Genomic DNA, 20,311 nt, shown 5'->3' with positions numbered 1-20,311 from the left:
AAAATATACACATTTACACTGCAGGATAAACATATAAAATAAATAAAACATCTGATGATTTCTGATTGGCTTATAACTTGTTTACGACATACAACATGGGCCTTTTTAACTGAAAGCATTTTCCATTCTATATAAACAACGGGTCTCTCCCATAGACGGGACGGACGTGGGATCTCAGTAGAACACTTAAGCCAAGACATCTATGAAAGGGTGCACAAGGTATTTAAACATCTGAAGATTTCGCATTCGATCTGTTGTAACGGGGTTTACATATTAAACAGAAAAAAAAACAGTACATTTGTTAAGCCCTATAGCACCATTTGTTAAGTAAAATTATCCATGCCATAGACACAAGAAGTCATCCATTGACCACCTCTCCGTTGGAAATATACACTAATAGAACTGGCCATAACATTGTATTTAGCGGTGAGGTTCCGTTAATGGCGAGGAGACTTATCCTATTCAATAAACTATAGAATTATGTCCAATTTCGTATTGAGGGGTAACATAAACCAAACGGGGCTTCGTTTGGATGAGATCATAATCAACCCCTAGGTCAAAACAGTATTAGTATTAGCACCTAGGTGAACCAAGGTCAAAACCTGTGCCTGGAACCCTGACAAGTTCAAAGGAAAGTGCATGTAAAGTTGCGCTGGAACAACCGAACTCGGAAGGACCTCAACCGGCCAAAAAAACGAGTATAATTCCCGAAATAAATATAATATTTATCATGAATTGTGCAAAGTTCGTTGAGGATGCATTTTTCAATGCATGCTAGAACACTTAATCGACTGCAACAGCAGCATAAAAACAATACAATTTAGATATTTTCTACTAATTTCTCATTGCGTTCATTAAAATTTGTGTTTTTTTGTGATTTAATGTATTTGTGCCGTACAGTAACAAGTTTTGATAAATTCTGAATATCACTTTCAAGGTATCTGTGCTTAATGGAAACTCAAAGACAATGATTGCTATAGTATGACTTCACGCCTCTGCTGATTGGCTACGGATTATGAGAACTGTAGTCTGACCGCGGTGTGGTTACAAATCTCAATCATACTTGAAATGAAATATTTACCTGGTTTACATTTTAAATGACCATTTAAGTAATATTAAGTCAGAACTATAGGAAATTTGACACATATATAGTGGTGATTTTTGACAATGATAACGGTAAACGCTTGCCAGGATGATTTAATCTTCACGTCATTAACTAAATAACGTCCAAGTTGATACATTCCCAATTTATCACAAGTTTGGATCTTTCCAAGTCATCTCGTTTGTCCATTTCTTTCCGCTTCATCTGAAATGCCTTTGTCAAATTTTCAAAAGGGCTGAAAGCCAACAAAGGGTGTTGTGAATGAATGAAGCTACTTCTTTGTTCTATAGGGATGGTCCCGTTCATTAAAATTGAGAAGATTATTGGCACATATTGTAGCAGACAATTGAACAAGTACCAACGGACAAAAGGACCTCCATCCAATGTTGTGACTATAGCGATGACCTCATAATTAGCTTCATTGACATATATATGGCTAGACATCAATAAGCAATCTCTTAAAAAAACCTAACTTGATCTTTGTAGCTCAAGAGTTCTCACATATGGTCAACAGACAAGTGAGCCTTAAGTGGTGGCTGCGAGTTTGTTTTTTCGACTTCGAGATTTTTAAACATTAATAGATATTACGAAACCATCAAGAATGAGATAACCATGAGAAATCTGGATGGGTCAGTGGCACTTTCCATGTCATATGGAGAATTCTGCTGGCAAAAGACACATCAACGTGTTTGATATCTGTCTGCCATATTTGTTCTCTTTTGCTGTTTGAAGAAACTCCACAGAATTGAAGACAAAATGAACTTAAAAAAAAAAAGGCAGAGCGGACTTCATTGTTCAGATGATGTAGAACGTGAATTGTCTTTTTTGGTCTTCTCGCTCAATCAATTGAGCAATTTCTCAGGCTGTCCTTTCATTCTGATAGTTTGAAGGAGATTATCTCGTATCCCCTGTGCTTTTTCATTAGGCTTTGACGTTCCTCACCAATTAACTTGAATAATTAAAGCATTCAAAGTCTGAATCCAGTTTATGTGCCACTGTTACGACCTCTGAAATCCATTTGGCCTTAAATGCATATTGCAATCCATGTAAGAAATGTTAATTAGTGGTTTAATAATGACTTGAAATGATTGATGTTTCCTAGAAGATGTCTATGGCCTATGTTTGCTGGAGTGTATCAAATATTGAACTGGAGATTTATATGAAGTTTGAGGTTGCACATCTGGAAAAAAAAAAGAAGAAAAAGATTATAAATTCTAATATATGATTATATAAATAATAAAAAATAATGTCTATCAACCCCAAAAATTCAAATGTGTGAATGAGAAGTAACAATTTCAACTTACTTAAAAGTCCACCAGTTTGCGCTGATATCAGTTGAGGTGGGCCACCTGAAAAGTAGAGGGGCAGAAGTGAGAATATTATACATCATAATATAATTATAATAAATATATATATATATATATATATATATATATATATTTATTTTTATTCATTGTTGTTTTTTTGTTGTTGTTTAAAGAAATGGATGTATGCAAACCTCGAAAGGCTTCATTTGAGCGTTAAGGGTTTGTTCTAAATGAAGTCAGCTTGACATTATGTTGATGTTGAGGAATTTGTTCAATAAAAGCATTACAAGATAGTCGAGTACAGATAATAAGCTCTAAAACAGCACATGACAACTATGTTTAATGTAGATTGCATTCAAATCTGCCTTTTATGAGCAGAATATGGAAGGCACTTACCCAACATCTGTGACTAGCAATCGTATATATATACATACCATATACCATATACCATATACCATATATTTACTAAAGACTAAGCACATTATATTAGCCCTTTCTAATGCATGCAGGACCACCCAATAGATACGATTTCAAATGCAACTACAAAGTACACAATACGTATAATTCAAAAAAAAAAAAAAAGACAAAACGAAAAGTCTCTGGTTATTTGTCAGCATTGGTGGAGAAACATTTTTGAAACAAACATAATATCACACAAAACAAACTAACTGCAGTTAAAGTCAAAATCCCACCAAAGTACCTATTGGAATTAAAATTATATATTAAAGGTTATTCATAGTTACATATTGCCTGTTACAAAACTACATTTGAATGCATTACCTTCATGACAGGTTGGTCCTAGATATCCATTTAAACAGATGCATCCTCCAGTCAAAGGATCACACTGGGAGCTCCATCCACATTCACAGCTAAAAGTGCAGTTTGGGCCAAAATGATTCACTTTACATTCTGAAAAACAATAAAAAATCATGAGATTAAACATCAGGAAATCCAATCCATAATTTTATCATTACTGATAATCTACAAACTAAATACCTAACCAGTTAACACAACTTTTAGTTCTTTTTCAACATTTTATGTGTTTTTTGCCCTTTTTTTTTAGCAGCGGCTGAACAAATAGAGTTATTCTACAAGAAACTTTATCTCCACAGTCCTACACACTCCTGGAGATATGACGGGATGGCAGAACAGACATACCATCTCTAAGGACCCTCCGGGCAAGTGGATCCACATGTCGGCTTAGTTGCTTGTGCCAGAAGCTAACGTTTGTTCTGCTCCTTTTGATTACGACACTAATCAAAATCAAGTGTCAAACGTTTGGCTGGTATGGGCTAACCCTACGGCAACTTCAGCCATGAGTGCACCACATGGGGAGGAAAGAGACTGGAGACAGTCACTTATTTATCTGTTTGTATTATTTGGCAAAATATTCCAGTTTTGAGGATGGTGTGCTATTACGTTCCAAAATAAAAAACACAGGTTTGAAAATAGAATATTAAGTTAATTTCATCAAAATTTACAATTATGAGATCTTGGAGAAATAACTAAAAAAAATCTGTAGAAAATAAATAATCGTACCAAGAATACCATACTATAAACATCTGCAGGCCTGGAGGCTGCCATTGTTATTAGCCAAGTGATACTTGGCATTCCATGCTCAAACACAGCACTGAGCTGATGCTTTATGGCAATGCTAATGAAGTCCCTTGCTCCATAGACTTTCATCAGTCAGAGAGTCTCGATGGTGATTAAGACTGAGCCAGTCTGATACTTACACCAAGATGTAATCAAGAGTCAGTATGATTGTCTAGTAGATAGGGCTAAGATAGCAGAGCTTAGAACACATAATAACAGCTAACGGGCAGCCGCCTGAGAACATTTATGCAAAAACTAGAACTATTTTTAAAAGAAAGAAAGAAAACAGAACAATATTTTTGAAAATGTATTTTTAATCCGATGGTAGTAATAAAAACATTGGTGGGCGTTCCTCTTTAATGTCCATCATTCAGTAAACTATTACCTGGCACCCCTAGCATTAAAAGAATGGAGTTACTAAGTGCTCAAAAGTGCTTTTTGGAATGATGATGACAGGTAAATAACCACATATCTTTATGGCATAGTTTGTACCGAACATTCATCCAGCGTATAATTAAATCCAACATTACAAACCGCTAGCTTGCTGTAATACAGCGCCCGGAAAACCCTTCACCTCACCTGAATCACAGCTTTTTCCAGTTCTCCCGGGGGGACATATACACTTTCCTGAGACGGGATCACAAGACACGTTTCCTTCGCACGCGCAAAGCCGATGGCAACTTTCTCCAAACGTTCCCTTTTCACAGCCTTAAAAAGAAAAAAAAAACATATTAAATACGATATATATACAAAAAATCCATATTGTCTTTGTACAAATTGTCCAGGTTCAATGAAATGGACCGTTCACCAATAAACAAAAATAAAAGAAAAAACACTCCACGTACATAATAAAAAATCCATATACAGGATGATAATCCGTCTTCAGTTCACTGCATGATTTTACTTCTATTAATGTGTAAAAGCTTTTAAAGAAACCTAATTAGAATGTCCTACTTTCCATTCCTAGGTAAATTACTAAATAATTGAGCAACAAAGTCTTGTTAAGACACCGGTTAAAATTAACCCATTAAATAGCTCAGCTACTAGAGATTGTCTCATATAATTCTGCCATGGCCGTTGTATGTGCTGCTGTTTCAACGTCCTTCATAAATATCATCACGTGTAGCCATACGGGGTGGTAAGAATATGGTGTGGTGGGACTAGACATGGATTTAGGCCTGAAGAAGGGATCATCTGACCTACTGAATTAAATGATGGTTAATGAGTAACAGTTGTTAGTCCATCAAGAATGTTGAAGTTTCCACCATCGAGAAGAAGCTCAGATGGTTTCTGTGTTTGCTCACGATTCTCCTACGTACACGTATCGCATGTAATAAATCGGAAGCACAAACCTTTTTCACATTTGTCTCCATAAAACCCAGCAGGGCACAGACACGAGCCAGTGACGGGGTCACACGAAGCTCCATTATCACAAGTGCAAAGTTCTTGGCACATTACTCCGTGGAAACCAGGTGGACACGCTGGGCAGGAAAAAATGTCAGAATAATTTAAAATATACATTCTAAAAATGTGATGGAATTAAAAAAAAAATAAAAATTGCCAAAATTGTATGAATGTGCTATAAATGTATGTCCGAGGTATAAACGTTATGGATATCCAACATGAGTATGTATGAGTTTTGTTAATAGGATCCATCGAGAAGAAGACCTTTTATTTCGATGTTCAGTTCCTTATTATTTATCTACCTTCTAGGTTCTTTATAATCAAAGACATTTACACAACTTACCGTGTTCACACGACTTGCCGTAGTATCCTGTGAGGCAGTGGCAAGCTCCAGTGACTTTATCACACGTTCCATTGTTTTGGCAAGAACATTCCATTTGGCAATTGGCGCCATATTGTCCGGAGGGACATTCTGTGAAAATAAATGATGTATCATTCACTGATAATGTTTTTATATGCCTCAGACTTCAAAACATTTTTATAAGTGATCTACTAAGAGAGATATCCTTAGCCAATTACAGCTTGTGGTTGCTGATAAAGATTTTTTTGCCGTTATGGCCAAATGGCTTTTAAAGGTTGATTCACTTATTACAGCTTAATTTCCTGTTCATGTTTCTGATACAAAGAAATCGCTTACCTTCATCACAAGTAGGTCCTGTCCACCCCAAACCACATTTGCAGGAGCCATTAACTGGATCACATAGTCCTCCATTTTTACAGGTACAGCGCTGTTTACAATCTTTTCCAAAATAGTTTTTCTTGCATACTGAAAAGTATAATAAAGCACATCAGCAAATTAGGCCAACTAATAAAATATTAAATGTATTTCAATTCACATCTCCGAGTGAAGCATTCTTGAAGAACGTCCTTATTTTGAACGTTTTCTACATCCCAACCTTCCAATGTCCCAGCGGTTCACTGGCTCAGTCTACCAAACGCCCTGTCCAATTCAGCGGACCTCCCACCTCCTTCCCGCCATGCTTCACAATGCCTTAAAGGGTCACGTGAGATATTCCACAAAGTTTGTGACATATACATCGATGTATATCCATGGAAACAAGGTTTTTTTCTGGAAGGTGCTACTAACACATGGTGACCTTATATGACACATTAATCTGTTTACCGTTTTCACAGTTCTGTCCGGTCCGCCCAGGAGGACATATACAATCACCAGTAACATGATTGCAGGTGCCACTTGGACCACAAGAACACACGTGAGCGCAGTCCTTCCCATGTCGGCCTGAAGGACATTCTGAAATAGGAGACAACGTAAATAATGAGTATTATTTTTAGAGTTTTTCTCCAGTTTTGAGAATTTGATTAAATCTTGCAGGTAAACATTCCACCATTTAAGGATTTTACAGAGTTTACAGAGGCAGGGTTGATAGAATAGTCATATGAGATTCTAAAAATGTATTGATAAAAATGTATTCTACCAAAAAAAAATAGTCAATTTAGTTCCTTACCAACGCTGCAGTCAGCTCCGACATAGCCCGCTGGACAGTGGCACGCTCCCGTCGTGGCTTCACAATGACCGCCATTTTTACATTTGCAGTTGCTTTCACAATTTGCACCATACAGTCCACGGCCACATTCTGGAACATTGGACAGACAGTTTTACACGTGACAGTGATGTATCTGTGTTCTCTCATTAGTATTAACATATGTGTCTTCTCACTTGGGTTCCATGGGACGATGAGTTTTCTTTTGGCTGAGAGTGATATTACCATGTGTTGAAAGACTTCGCATTGGCTGGCAGAACACCAAAGCGTTACTTTATTCAGCAGTTAGATATTAGATGTTCACACGGAACGGACTTAAAAGAGAACTCAGTGAAAGGGCAAGTAACCTCTCTGTGTAACCTAATTAGAACTGTCCTACAGAACTTTAAAGAACTCTGTTCATCTGGGTCTGGTGCCAGCGCTGAAAGACAAGGTCAGCGTTTGGGTGAAGTTAATGACAGAGCCCTCCACAGCCTGGTAACATGGATGGGGTAGTACTGGGTGAACTTATACGCCAGTCAAAATTAATTACAAAACTTACTTAATTGGCAGTTGTGTCCATAGTAGCCAGGAGCGCAAATACAGTCCCCGGTCGCCGGATGGCAGTTTTGATGTTCTCCTGCGCAGTGACAAGCTTTGCCACAATTTAAGCCGTATGTCCCGGGGGTACAAGCTGCAGGTTCCAGAAATGCATTAAAATCAGTGTCATCAAACTGTGGCTATGGCTTTACAACTCCTAAAAACTATAACTTCTGTCAATGGTGGTTACTCACAAATTGGGTACAGAGGAACAGAGGATATCGTTACCTGGGAAATGTATAAATCATCTGTGTCCGAGAGAGCTCTACTATTCAAAAGATTAGTTCGGTCTCTTTTAGTATCAGGTCAATTTGGGTTTTTTAGGTGTTGGGTTTCTAGAAAAAGAGGCATCTAAGAGGGGACCTGCTAACAATAACGAAATATACTCCATTTTCGTAGGAGGTCTTTGCGTGGGAAACGTTATAGAAATTAGAGGACAGTAAGGGCTGTAAAGTTCTGGAATCCGCTCCCTATGGAGATATTCACCACAAATTTAGGCATTAATCCTTGGCAAGAAAGGATATTCCGGGTACACATAATATAATAAGCTGCACTACTTCTTAGGCCAAAGAATGAGAAACCATGGGTTGTACTACACAATGTATTTATATTATGTAGCACTGATATACAGCACTTTACTCCTTAAAAAGTGATAAAATACAACTGTTAGTGTAGTTGGTGCTATACACTTTATCAGCCATCAGGTAAAATACCATAATATAATATTAAAAATATGTGGGGGGTTCACTAGTTTTCAGTTTTTATAGAAAAACATTGTTAAATTGAAATGTCCTCCATATCTGCGTACTTTGGTCACATCCGTTGCCTGTGAATCCCGGTGGGCATCCGCACTCCCCTGTGATGTGGTTACAGGCTGTCCCATGGGGGCAGTTGCAGAGGTGTGAACAGTGGTCCCCGTATGTCCCAGGAAGACACGCTGAGGAGGTCAAAAACATGTTAGGCTTCACCGGCGACAGACATTTATACAGAAAACCCTCTTTACTGAGAGGGGGGCTGGTAAGCGGAACAGCCTCACAGCTAACGTGGTAGAGGTTAATACAGTGAGGGTATTTAAACATACATGGGACAGGCAATGCGGCTAAGACGAGACCAACAACTGATTAAAGTCTTTACAGCAGGAAAAATGGGTAGACTAGACGGGCCGAATGGTTTTTATCTGCTGTGAAGTTCTATTGCTGTTTCTATTGAGCAATAAATCATTTATTGGATTTAGAAAAATAATCTTTGTGGACTAGAGACTTGACGTCCACAAACACTTACGTTTATCACAATGCTTTCCCCGCCAACCTTTGGGACAGTGACACACTCCGGTAATATGGTTACAGGACACACCGTGTCGGCAGTCACACTTTTCTTCACACCGCACACCGAATCTTCCAGGTGGACAGGCTAACGTGTGAAACAGAAAAATATTTCTCGGTTCAATCATTGGGTCTATAAAGCAGAGTTGGCATAACAATAAGGACATTATTAATCCTCTTTTTTTTAACCCTTTATTACCCAACAGTGGGCAAATCCCTTTTGTCCATTCCAGGGCTGGTTCACCGACCTCCAGCTTCTTCTCATGGGAATCTTACCAGTTGCTATAATGTCAGTGCATGTTTATGTTTATTCACCGTTTGCTTTAATAGTCAAGTAGCTTCACATACTAGACTTGTGCATTCGGATTCATACAAATTTTCATTTTAACGAAATTTGACAATTTCGTTAAGTCATATGAATGTCCGAGTACGAGGAGGGACCCCAACAAAACAGACAAGAAAGAGCTCCAAATTTTCTTTGGAATTTTGTTGCTTTTTCACTTTTTCACACTCATGCTCTCTCACTCTTATTTACACGCTCTCATGATCTCTCTTCCGAACCAAACGGGCGGGAAATTAAATTCGTTGTCCGAAAACGAATGGACCAAAATATTTGTATTTTGTGGTCCATTTGCACAGGTCTATTACATATCATAAAACCCACTTACATTAGCGTTGTAAATTAAATATTTGCTATAGCACAACAACCTCATATGTATGCAGGACTGCGAACTGTGAAGAAATAACGCACAATGCCTAACTTTTGCATTTTTCTCAAACTAAACAAAAATCATTTCAAAACGCAAATGGTAATCACAGACTAGGCTGTAAATCCTGAGCCCATCAGCGCTCATGATACGATGCAAACGGTTCTGGCATTGGGGACGCTGAATGTCAAACAGAACCTTTACGATGAACGTAAAGACAAATATTCTGCTTGAGAATCGAAGAACAGCCGAGACTTGGAAATGCCAGTGGAAATGATAAGGTTTGTTGAATGGACGACAAAAAGATTAGTGTAAACAGCATGTCATAAAGAGTCTTTGCGCTTTGTCTGAACGCACGGTTCTGTCGCCAGACTAATTAGTGGGTACAGTAGAACATTCTGTCTGTCAATTCTGGAAAGGACTAATGCTGAGCGGTTACATTCCAAACGTATTGATTTGCCGCAGACACATCCAACGTGAAAGGGATTAGAATAGATAAAACACGGCGACGACATCCTACGGCGTGGCTTTCCAAGGTTACTTGGATCGACTGTTACTTATGATGCAGCGCAACTGTCTGTCTCCTAAAACTGTCACTAAATATCTTCCCCTCGACAATTCACTGAAAACTGTCTATTATCCTGTGTCCGATTTTTAAATCCGTTTATAAATGTAATTAAAGAATGGCGTTACTCCAATAATGACCACGAGTCTGCGAGTGCACAGCTCATGCGCAAACCTTCTTGCTTCGTAAGCAGATTTCCCAAGCAGAGGGCTAGTGTGTAGTTTCATGCGAGCGTGGTACTTGTTACTGTGTTCATGTGATACAGCAGAGACAATGGGATACATGGGAGTCAAGCTAATAAAAGAAATCTCGATTGTGACCTTTAATAGCAAATTTGTAGAATAAGAAAGGGAAGTTTCCAGGTCGCTAAGATTCCATTTTCAGAGTTGGTACATAGTATATTAAACCTACACCATCCCTTTGTGATTATTATTTTTTTTTATTACAACATCCTCTTATCTCCTCTATATTTATTTAGTTAGATAACTAGTTTATTTTTGCTTTTTTTGTATAAAGATATTATTAAAAATATAATATTTAGACTGCTTGCCATAGAAGGTCCACGTTTGGCCGGACCTCTGATTGACAACGCATAATATGAGAAGTGTGTCAGTCTAAAGCCATCATCCATGCATGTGCTTACCCGTCTGACACGATCCCCCGGTCCAGCCAGCTTGGCAGATGCAGGAGCCCGTCTCATGTTCACAGACCCCTCCATTCACACAGGTGCAGTTCTTTTGACACCCGTCACCATACGTTCCTTGTGAACATTCTGGGAGGAATTGAAAAGTAATTAATTATTCTATTAGAACATTTACACAATATTTTGTACACGGATCCATTAAAAACCACTAAAAACGCCAGACACAAATTTCAGCTGTTCAGAAGTCATTTGCCTCCCTTACAAGAGTGTTAAGTTGGTGGGACAGCACCTTTAACCATGTGTAACATTATACCTGTCTTTTATATTTTTTAAAATGATGGCAAGTTTAAGCAAGTTTAAGCAAATTCAAGCAATTCTAAACTCACTGCGTTCACAGGCCAATCCTGTCCAACCAGACGGACACAAGCAGTGTCCTGTAATATGGTGGCATGTTCCTCCATTTCTACAGATACATTGGTGAACACAGTTTTCTCCATAAAATCCATCCTTGCAAGCTGTAAAACAGAATATTTTGCTTATTAAGCATATGATAATTTAAAATACTTTCCCTCTTTACCATTTTGATGACATGGATGATGATATGAATTGTGCTGAGCCAGCATTCGGATCAAATGTCTTCATATCTCTAAGACTGGACTCCTTATAATTAGATTTACTTTAAATTTTTAACACCCTTATCTGAATTCTCGGGATCTAATGACAACTTTGAAGGGAGCAGGAACATGCTGAATGGGGGTTATGCTTTAATTAGGTGCCAGAAGAACCTACTGATACTGTACATTGGTGAATTGTGTAGGTCTGGTCCATAATAAAAGAAGAATGACACAAGAATTTGGAGACTAATTCCTTTAGCAGGCATCTGGCTGTCGGATCGGGGCAGGTATAAAAGGGATCCTAGAACAAAGCTGGATCCAACTATTCTGATGGAGTTAAGAAGGATCTTTAAACCAAACCGCAGAATTTGGTTGATGCTTAAAAGACCACCGCTAGGCAGATGGAATTAACTCAAAGAGACGTAGTTACAAAAGATTCCTAGGAATCTTCTGCGATTGTCTCAGCGCTGGTGCGCAAAAGAGAGTGATTTCATTTGAGATGGAAGTGATATGATGCTTTCTTGGACTGTTACTGCCAACTGCAAAGGGTTCCTAGTCTCAGCATCATCTGTGTGTCTCTGGTGCCACCAAGTCATTAAGGCCTACAAGGAAGATTTCCCTAGAACGCCAATGATTGTGTCACTGGATACTTAAAATTCCAAATGTACCGTGCTTTCCAGCAAGAACCAAGCACATGATAACCACATAACAGATCAATAATATGTTTTGTTTCATTTTGAAGATCTCCTAAAAAGAAAGAAACAAGCCCGATACGAGGCCATCTCTATGCATTGACTTCCGGAGAGATGTGTGATCATTAATCTGCAGGAAATGTAGCCAAGAGGGATCTCTTTCCAATTTACCTTCTTGGCAGGTGGCTCCTCTCCAGCCGGGTGAACAGATGCATTCCCCAGTGATATGGTCACACGCTGCTCCATTAAAGCAGTTACAAGGCAGCTTACACATACTTCCATACCGATTGTGTTTGCATTCTAGACAGAAATACGGAAAACAACATTTTAGTAGTTATAAAACCCTATTGGTTCTACTTAATTTAAAATCAGATGTTTTGGTTACTCTACATATTGTTTGAGATTGTATGAGACACATTATACTGGTGGTGAGACACATTATACTGGTGGTGAGACACATTATACTGGTGGTGAGACACATTATACTGGTGGTGAGACACATTATACTGGTGGTCTGCCACAACAGGGCAAATGTACCAAGAGGTGAAAATTATTGTTTTATGTGTATTTATTAGATTGGAAATCATCGCGTTCAGTCTTGTAAATTTTAGTAACTCTACAAAGTGATGGAAAATAATACAAAAAATATATATATCTTTACAAATTATTTATCACCTATTAACAAAAACCCTTATGTATAATTGTAAGAGAACTAACCATCAACAATAACGCGACAACAATTATGTCCTCACAGCCATCAGTATCTACAGAAGCTCTTGCGGATGAAAAGGACACCCTGAGTGCTTCCCCATATTTATGTTTTAATCTATAACTTTTAACATACAAAGAAATGTCGAATTGTTATCCATCTGTTAACACTCCATCTAGAGAGGTTTTACTGCGTTATAGAATTTCATTTGGGTGAAAACACACACAATATTAATGTTTACAGATACTAAATGCTTTCAGAATCTGGATACAATTTTGCTTAAGATCAAAAATTATAAATAATCGTCCTCGGCAAGAATGTTTCAAAGGGTGAACTTGATGAAGTTATTTTTCCAGGCTAACCATGTTATAAATATCTTATTCTCTCCTACTGTGTTTTAGGATTCTAGCGATGATGACTTACTCTGGTCACACGTAGGGCCAATCCACCCATCGAGGCACGTGCACGATCCAGATACATGGTCACACTTTGCTCCGTTCCCACATTTACAGCTCTTTTCACAGTCAGAGCCATAGAAACCATCAGGACAGGCTAAAAAAAATTCATAAAAAAAGAAAGAATACATCTCAGCCTTGTCTCCAAGTTCTGCCATCAATTATGCCTCTACTGTTCTAGAAGAGAAGGACGTTCTAAACTACTAAAGATCCATGGATTGGGTTGAGCATTAATTCTCTTGTTCGCAACGTTCGTTTCTTGTCCTAATTTTCCCTCGTTGAACATATGTTCTGTCAAACACTTACCCAGAAAACAAATTATTTGCTTACATTTACTTAAGTTTAACAGAGCTTTCATCTTTTCCTGTTTTGAGTCACATAAACAGCGCCATTGGCTACGTGGAGAACGGCCAAGTGGATGTCTTAAGTTTTTAATGACTATTTCCTCAAAGAGACTAATGAGCTCCGTGTCAGTCATTTCTTTCTGCCCAAGGCGATTGCTATGAGATAGAGACTCGAAATAAGTGCTTATTTCCACAGAATAAATAAACGGCTCGGAATGTTTGTCATGTCGATGGCTGTGACTCAGACCTTACAGCAGTAGTTAGCCATTAATTTTGAGTAGCTAATTTATCCCACATTGTCCTGTAATCAGTACGGCTGTACACAAAATACCCTTTTATCAGCATTTCTCCTCTCGTAACATCATCTTTTTTTACAGAGTCTCTCCTGCCCTCCACTTATCTCACTTTTTTATCTCCCTCGGGCAAAGCAAATTCCCAGCCCACTCCCAGAACGCCACAGCTTCTTCAGATCAAGAACTGCATTCACCGTACATTATTCAGGGCCAGCCTAGTCATTCCTCCAGGAGAAGCTTACTAGGAATGGCCCTTCTCAATGCAAAATTAAATGGTTAACTTTGCTTGAAATCCCCCGAATTGGTAAAAATATGCCACAAAGAACTGGAATGTTGCCTGAACATTATGTTAACTTTTGATTCCGGTTTTCATCTGGATTCACTTCCATATAAGAGTTAAATGTATAAACACTACAGATTTGGAGATATGAAATATAAAACGTGGCCCGTTAACATTATCTAATTAACTAAATACTTCTTAAAATGGATTTTAATAAATTGAATGGTTAAAGTGTTTTAAATGTAACAAAACACATAAAGGCGGATTTTTGAGAAATGTGAACTCACGTAGTTCGCAGAATGTACCCCTCCATCCTGGCGCACAGGTGCATGCCCCGCTAACGTGATCGCAGACTGCCCCGTTGGCACACTGGCACCGGTGTCTGCAATCTGAGCCGTACCATCCGGCAGGACATTCTACGGCAAAGATATTCATATTGAAACCATTCGCATGTCATTGTTAATTTTAACTTTCTATTTTCTAAAGAAAAGTTTCCATTTTCTAAGTATTTTTTTTTCTTATTTTCCTATCACTGATCCTATTTTTAAACCATTTCATTATCACGCACCATTATAATACACGTAAAACAAAATATTATCCTTGAAATTTCTTCTGCATGAGCTATAGCGGTTATCAGCAAGAGTATTTGCTCAAATTAGACCTGGCTCAGCCTCGAACTTGGCTGCGATGAGGTCAGATGGACTTGGATCAAAGAAGTTCAGCTGATGCCCCAAGTTACCACTTATCAGGTCAACATAGAGTCCAAGCTTTACACTTGGTCTTATGTTAAGTTATAGGACTTTCTGTTTCCCTTTAAAAGTCAGGATACAGAGCCACATAATTAATGCCTCGAAGCCAGAGTTTAGGACCCCCGATCACATTTGACCACTAATATTCGCTCGTCTTCCAATATTCTCCTTGCTCCATTCGTATGGAACTCTTGGCCATACTGTATTCAGTGATATCAACTCACTCTCATCACAGTGCGTTCCTGTATATCCCGATTCACAAATACATTGCCCGGTAACGGAGTTACAGTTTCCATCGCTGTTGCTACAGTTACAAGGATGGATGCAGTCTGGACCCCAGCGGCCATCGTCACACGCTAAAAAAAGACCACACATAACAGAACCGTGTAAAAACATGTCCGCTGGTTCTTGGTTTACTTTGATGAGGGTATAAAAGGATTCAGAGGTATACCTGTTTTGCAGTTGTGTCCTGTCCACCCGGATGGGCATGTGCACCGCCCCGTTACCGCATTACAATGGGCATTATTCAGACAGGCACATCTGCTCCGGCAGTCTTGGCCAAACCATCCAGGAGGACACGCTGTAAAATAGCACAGCGTTCTCGGTCAGGATCGATACTGTTTTACAATGGTTTGCCTTCTGAGATTCAGCCAAAAATTACAAAGGGAACTGAGAAGCATTTGCTCCGCACCGGTCCACAAATTATTCCAACATATGAGTATGCTATGTAATAGATGTGTAAATAATGTAATAAATTGGACTCAGAAGTTCTCAAGCTCATGTTAGGTAGGTGATAGTCCACAGACATCGGGTCCATCACAGTCCATCATTTTTTGTGGCTCCTTTCCCTTCCTGACCAAAAGACCTTCATCCTCAATACACAAGCTTACAAACTTCATGGAGGCCAAACATATACAGGTACATTTTCTTCCCCTTGTATGTTTTAGTTCTAGACTTTCCTTGTGGGTAGGTTTAGGATAACATAGAGATGTCTCCTTTTGTAATGACACAAGTAAGCTAAACTTCCAGGTTTTCCTGAGACTATTATTCTTTTGCGTACCTTGAAGAAGTCATTTTTGGTAACTTAATTTACTTGTCTTAACGATCATGTCAGAGTTCTTATGCTCCTTGTTTCTAAATTAATCCACCGCTATCTTTTTTTTTATCATAACAAAAGCAATTGCTGGACTGATAGAACTTACTTTCTTTGCAAAGGCTGCCAGTAAACCCTGGTGCGCACGTACATTTTCCAGTTGCGTGGTTACAGCTGGCATCGTTCTCACACATGGGACAGATCTCCTGACAGCCGGCTCCCCAGTGGCCGGCGGGACAATCTGCAGCAGACACAGAAAAATGGTAACAATTTATAAGCCTTGACCACGACTGAACTTGAGACTTACTTAGCAGTATGGCTCAAGTTAAGTGCAAGAGTTACATTTATTGTGGATGAGATAGATGGAGGGATTGTTCCTAATGAATGCTACCATGTTCTTTAAAGCAATGAGGGACTGTGGCGTGGCCAGCGGGCGATTTAATCAGTATATCAACCCAAATGTGCATACCCTGTATGTACAAACACGTACCCACCAGGGAAGACATAGAAACTCAGCGGTAGGGGGGTAATTGCCCCTCTGATTGAGGCACCCTTGCCAACCAAGAATGCATATTAAACTATCCCTTTAATGGTCCATTTTGGAGGTTCCTGTGTTTTTTCCTTCTGTCCTTTTTGGACAAATAAAAAACTATTTTTTAAACTATTATTAATATTATGAATACTCTTACTTGGATCTACTGCACAGAGATAACAATAGTTTGTGTACAATGACACCCAGCAAGGACAAACTATTTACGAAATGCTTGCCTAAATTGCACATTTATTAGCCAACAGTAAAATCATTAATTTGTTGCAAAAAGTAGCAATAAAAAAATTAGATGCTATTGTTTTTACACGTATAAATGTGTAAATCAGTAAAAACACGTATAGGACAATTCTGTACATAAATCACCATAAAAGTATTTATTGTATTTATTTATTTATTTTATAATTGAATAATTGGAAGATTTAATAATACTTAATTTAAGTTTAGAATTCTATAATACATTAACTATTATCTATGCAAAAGATCTAAAGGGAAGCAGGCAAAACATACACGATCCATGTTGTATTTTTAGGAAAAAGCAGATAGAAAGAAACATTGAAAATTAATTTTTAGAAAAATGCTGAATAATAAGCAGTTTAAAAGCCACACGGATGAGAGCGAGGCTAGTAATATCTAAATTATCACCATTTATTACTTTAATGTTGTTATGAGATGCAATGCCCTAAATTCTATGGCTGTTTAACATATCGCTATAACTCATTTTAACAGTACAAGGTCCCCACAGAGATTTGGGTTTCTCAAAAAGCGTTCGGTCGAATTTCTGTTGTAAACAAATATATTTCGGGACCAAACTAGTAATTTGCCAGTATGTCAGAGGATGGACGCCATTAAAAGTATTGTTTGTGCCCGTGGATCTCCTACAATTGGTGTGTAAGCGTTCTCGGCTATCTCATATAGCATCTCCTCTATTGAAAAGCTATTGCAATAATAACAAGAGGGGAAAAAAAGATCCGAGAACAGAGCTTTGTTCCCATCAATCAGGTTTTAGTATCTTTCTCAGAGCATGTTGTTTGATGGAATGTGAGGTTATGAAGGACCAAGAACTGCTAACAGCTAAATCTATCAGAAACCAAAGATACAAGAGGGGATCGAACGGGGAATCAGATCTATTATGCATTAGCAATCTATTTTATTTCGGAATATTGCTCTAAGGATACTTTGCAACTGACTTGCTCTTCTGTTTGAAGTTCATAGTTGCCAGCTTTCTAGTTTTGGGCAGAATGCTGCAGACAGATTCAAGGAGAAAGAGAAACACTTCTCTATTATCTACGAATCCCTCTACAATATTCTGGCCTCTCAGAGTACTTCTGCGAAAGGACAGAGCCACCTGCGGGGACAACCTCTACGGAGGCTCTGCCCTGATTACATAAGTACTGTACCTGGATAATGGAGCTGACACCGGACGAAGAAAGTAGACAGAAGAAAGAAGACAGACGAAGAAGACAAGAAATCAGAATAGGAGACAGGGTCATGGAAGTGGTCGGCGGAGAAGATGCAGAGCCAGAGAGCGAGTGACAGCAACAAAAGCAAAAACAGTGCTTTGGAGTCGTCTTATATTCAGGCTTTTTCTTTTTTTCATTAAGATCCAAAGTTTGGGAGGTCGTTTTATAATCAGGGTCGTTTTATAATCAAGCAAATGCGAAACTATTGGTAATGATCAGACTGGTTGATTGGGATTGAGTCCAAAAAATAGGAAGATGTATGCTGCCCAGCATGGGGGTAAACTCACTGTGCCTACGTAGGATAGACTAATGGGTTATTCATGAGAATATAAAAAATATATAAAATCCTAATAAAATGCAATTTTCTCATAGTAATCCTAAAAATCCACATTATATCATGTTTAAACAAAATGTTAGCCTGTCTACACATGCTCACCTCTGGCACAGTCTGAACCAATTTTTCCAGGTGGACAAATGCACGTGCCGGTTATATGGTGACATGGCAACCCACTGCAAGAGCAGGATTTCAGGCAGTTCATTCCATATCTCCCTTCTGCGCATGCTGCAATAAAAAAAACCACATAAAATCCAATGGTTTTCTCTTTTCAAGGAGCCATGAATGCTTTGTACACAGTAATCCCAGTAATGTATGATACGTCCATACGTTTCTACTTCCCTTACACACAGTGCATTAACCTATGTAAAAAAAAGAATGTTTTGTTTCAAAATCGACAAACGAGGTGATTTTTTTACTGTTGATAAGGTCATTGTGTTCAAAGCAGCATCTTAGCTTCTTACAGCAAAAATGTATAGTAAAATATTATCTTATAATTTTACTGTTTTCGTAATTAGTTAGCCTGATATTAAATACAATTAAACGACGATAAGTGTAAGGTTATGCATTTAGAGAACTATACCATTCATACTCTTCATGAAATCATAATAGGGCAACCATCAATCGTACTCACTTGCGGTTAAATTGTGCTACAGTTAGCCAAAATATCTAACCATATATATCTCCACAAGCTCTTAATTAGGACATTTGGGGTACTATTTTAATTACTGGCCAAGCATATGCAATTTAGAGCAGTTTAATTAAAACAGAGTCGCTTCACAAATTGAAAGCATGGCACAAAATCAATAATTCTAGATTGCTTTACAAATTCAATTTGCTTTATGAACCTCTATAGATGAAGCACCCATTTGGGTAAGCGCTTTTGCTTCTGTTTTTTGAGATAACCATTTTAAGTTGCATCTTGGTCACCGTTACCCTCATCGCGTACCATTTAATACCAATTATAATGACACATGAGATTTAGAGGTGTTGTGTTTTTGTGTACACACAATCGTCTCCTGTAAGATTTTCCAAAAAACTCTCAGCTTGAAGTAAACTACTTTAGTTTAGTTTTATTTTAGTTTTATTTTTTGTTTTGTTTCTCTTAAAAAGGCAATTTCTGCAATTATATTGCAAATTGGTAAACAGACCTCGGGCCTCTTGTATTAATTAAAAATGAAAAAAACATGAAATAAAAACACTACCTAAAAGTTGCCAGACTATTATAGCCAGATATTTAGGATATATATATAATGGAAGGTATAGACGAGACTAGACATGCAGCGGTATAAATGTTTGAAAAGTTGACAGGACTGCTTATCAAACCAACTGATTAGAAATGGCACGTTTCCTTACAAACGTCCAATTGCCTTTTATTACAAACAGAGGTTATTACCTTGGTCACAGTTTTCCCCCTGATAGCCTTCTGGGCACGGTTTCTGACACTTCCCATCGGTGTGATCGCAGGGTATTCCAAGCTGACAATTACATTTGCTCTTACAGCCGATTCCATAAAATCCGACATCACATTCTACAAAAAAAAAAAAAAGGATTGTTTCATAGACGACAAAGGAAGGGATTCTTTACAGTCTAAAAATAATAATAAACAGTCGAGATTTTTACCAAACCGAATACCAAAATAGTTATGGGGCTACATGAAATAAGATATAATATTGCTTAATGAGACACAAGTAAATAATGCTGATTTAATTATATTTTTGAGACATTTCTTGGTTCTTTCCAATTCCAATGCTGGAAAGTTGCGTTGGAAATCCTTACTTGTTTGGCAGTAAGTCCCATAGTAACCCGGTTTACACGTACAAAGACCATCTTTTTTATTGCACTCCAGGGTATTCTGCTGGACACACCGGCATTCTTCTGAGCAACCAGGTCCAAAGGTCCACTTTGGGCAAGCTGTACGAGAAAACACAATATGAGTTACAATAGCTTG

At 38.2% G+C, this 20,311-nt stretch overlaps 1 protein-coding gene across 2 annotated transcripts in view; it reads right to left on the bottom strand.

The window, feature by feature from the left end:
- Window positions 1–493: 493 nt before the first annotated feature.
- The window catches only part of MEGF6 (multiple EGF like domains 6), a 137,328-nt gene continuing 117,510 nt past the window's right edge, over window positions 494–20,311 (bottom strand). For both annotated transcript variants that reach the window (XM_053451686.1, XM_053451687.1), the window contains 23 exons: window positions 20,140–20,274; window positions 19,757–19,891; window positions 18,463–18,588; window positions 16,126–16,257; window positions 15,375–15,503; window positions 15,148–15,279; window positions 14,462–14,590; window positions 13,226–13,354; window positions 12,265–12,393; window positions 11,174–11,302; window positions 10,788–10,916; window positions 8,832–8,960; window positions 8,359–8,487; window positions 7,513–7,644; window positions 6,936–7,064; window positions 6,593–6,721; window positions 6,107–6,235; window positions 5,753–5,881; window positions 5,358–5,486; window positions 4,585–4,713; window positions 3,190–3,318; window positions 2,407–2,451; window positions 494–2,282 (listed from right to left, as the gene is read on the bottom strand). In XM_053451686.1, coding sequence (XP_053307661.1) covers window positions 2,212–2,282; window positions 2,407–2,451; window positions 3,190–3,318; window positions 4,585–4,713; window positions 5,358–5,486; window positions 5,753–5,881; window positions 6,107–6,235; window positions 6,593–6,721; window positions 6,936–7,064; window positions 7,513–7,644; window positions 8,359–8,487; window positions 8,832–8,960; window positions 10,788–10,916; window positions 11,174–11,302; window positions 12,265–12,393; window positions 13,226–13,354; window positions 14,462–14,590; window positions 15,148–15,279; window positions 15,375–15,503; window positions 16,126–16,257; window positions 18,463–18,588; window positions 19,757–19,891; window positions 20,140–20,274 — 2,843 coding nt within the window. In that variant the 3' untranslated portion in view covers window positions 494–2,211. The remainder of the gene's footprint in view (window positions 2,283–2,406; window positions 2,452–3,189; window positions 3,319–4,584; window positions 4,714–5,357; window positions 5,487–5,752; window positions 5,882–6,106; window positions 6,236–6,592; window positions 6,722–6,935; window positions 7,065–7,512; window positions 7,645–8,358; window positions 8,488–8,831; window positions 8,961–10,787; window positions 10,917–11,173; window positions 11,303–12,264; window positions 12,394–13,225; window positions 13,355–14,461; window positions 14,591–15,147; window positions 15,280–15,374; window positions 15,504–16,125; window positions 16,258–18,462; window positions 18,589–19,756; window positions 19,892–20,139; window positions 20,275–20,311) is intronic.

This window comes from Spea bombifrons, chromosome 12 (assembly GCF_027358695.1).
Source record: "Spea bombifrons isolate aSpeBom1 chromosome 12, aSpeBom1.2.pri, whole genome shotgun sequence".
NCBI classification, from domain to species: domain Eukaryota; kingdom Metazoa; phylum Chordata; class Amphibia; order Anura; family Pelobatidae; genus Spea; species Spea bombifrons.
Note: the sequence above shows the minus strand (reverse complement) of the source record. Positions and strands in the feature narration are given on the sequence as shown.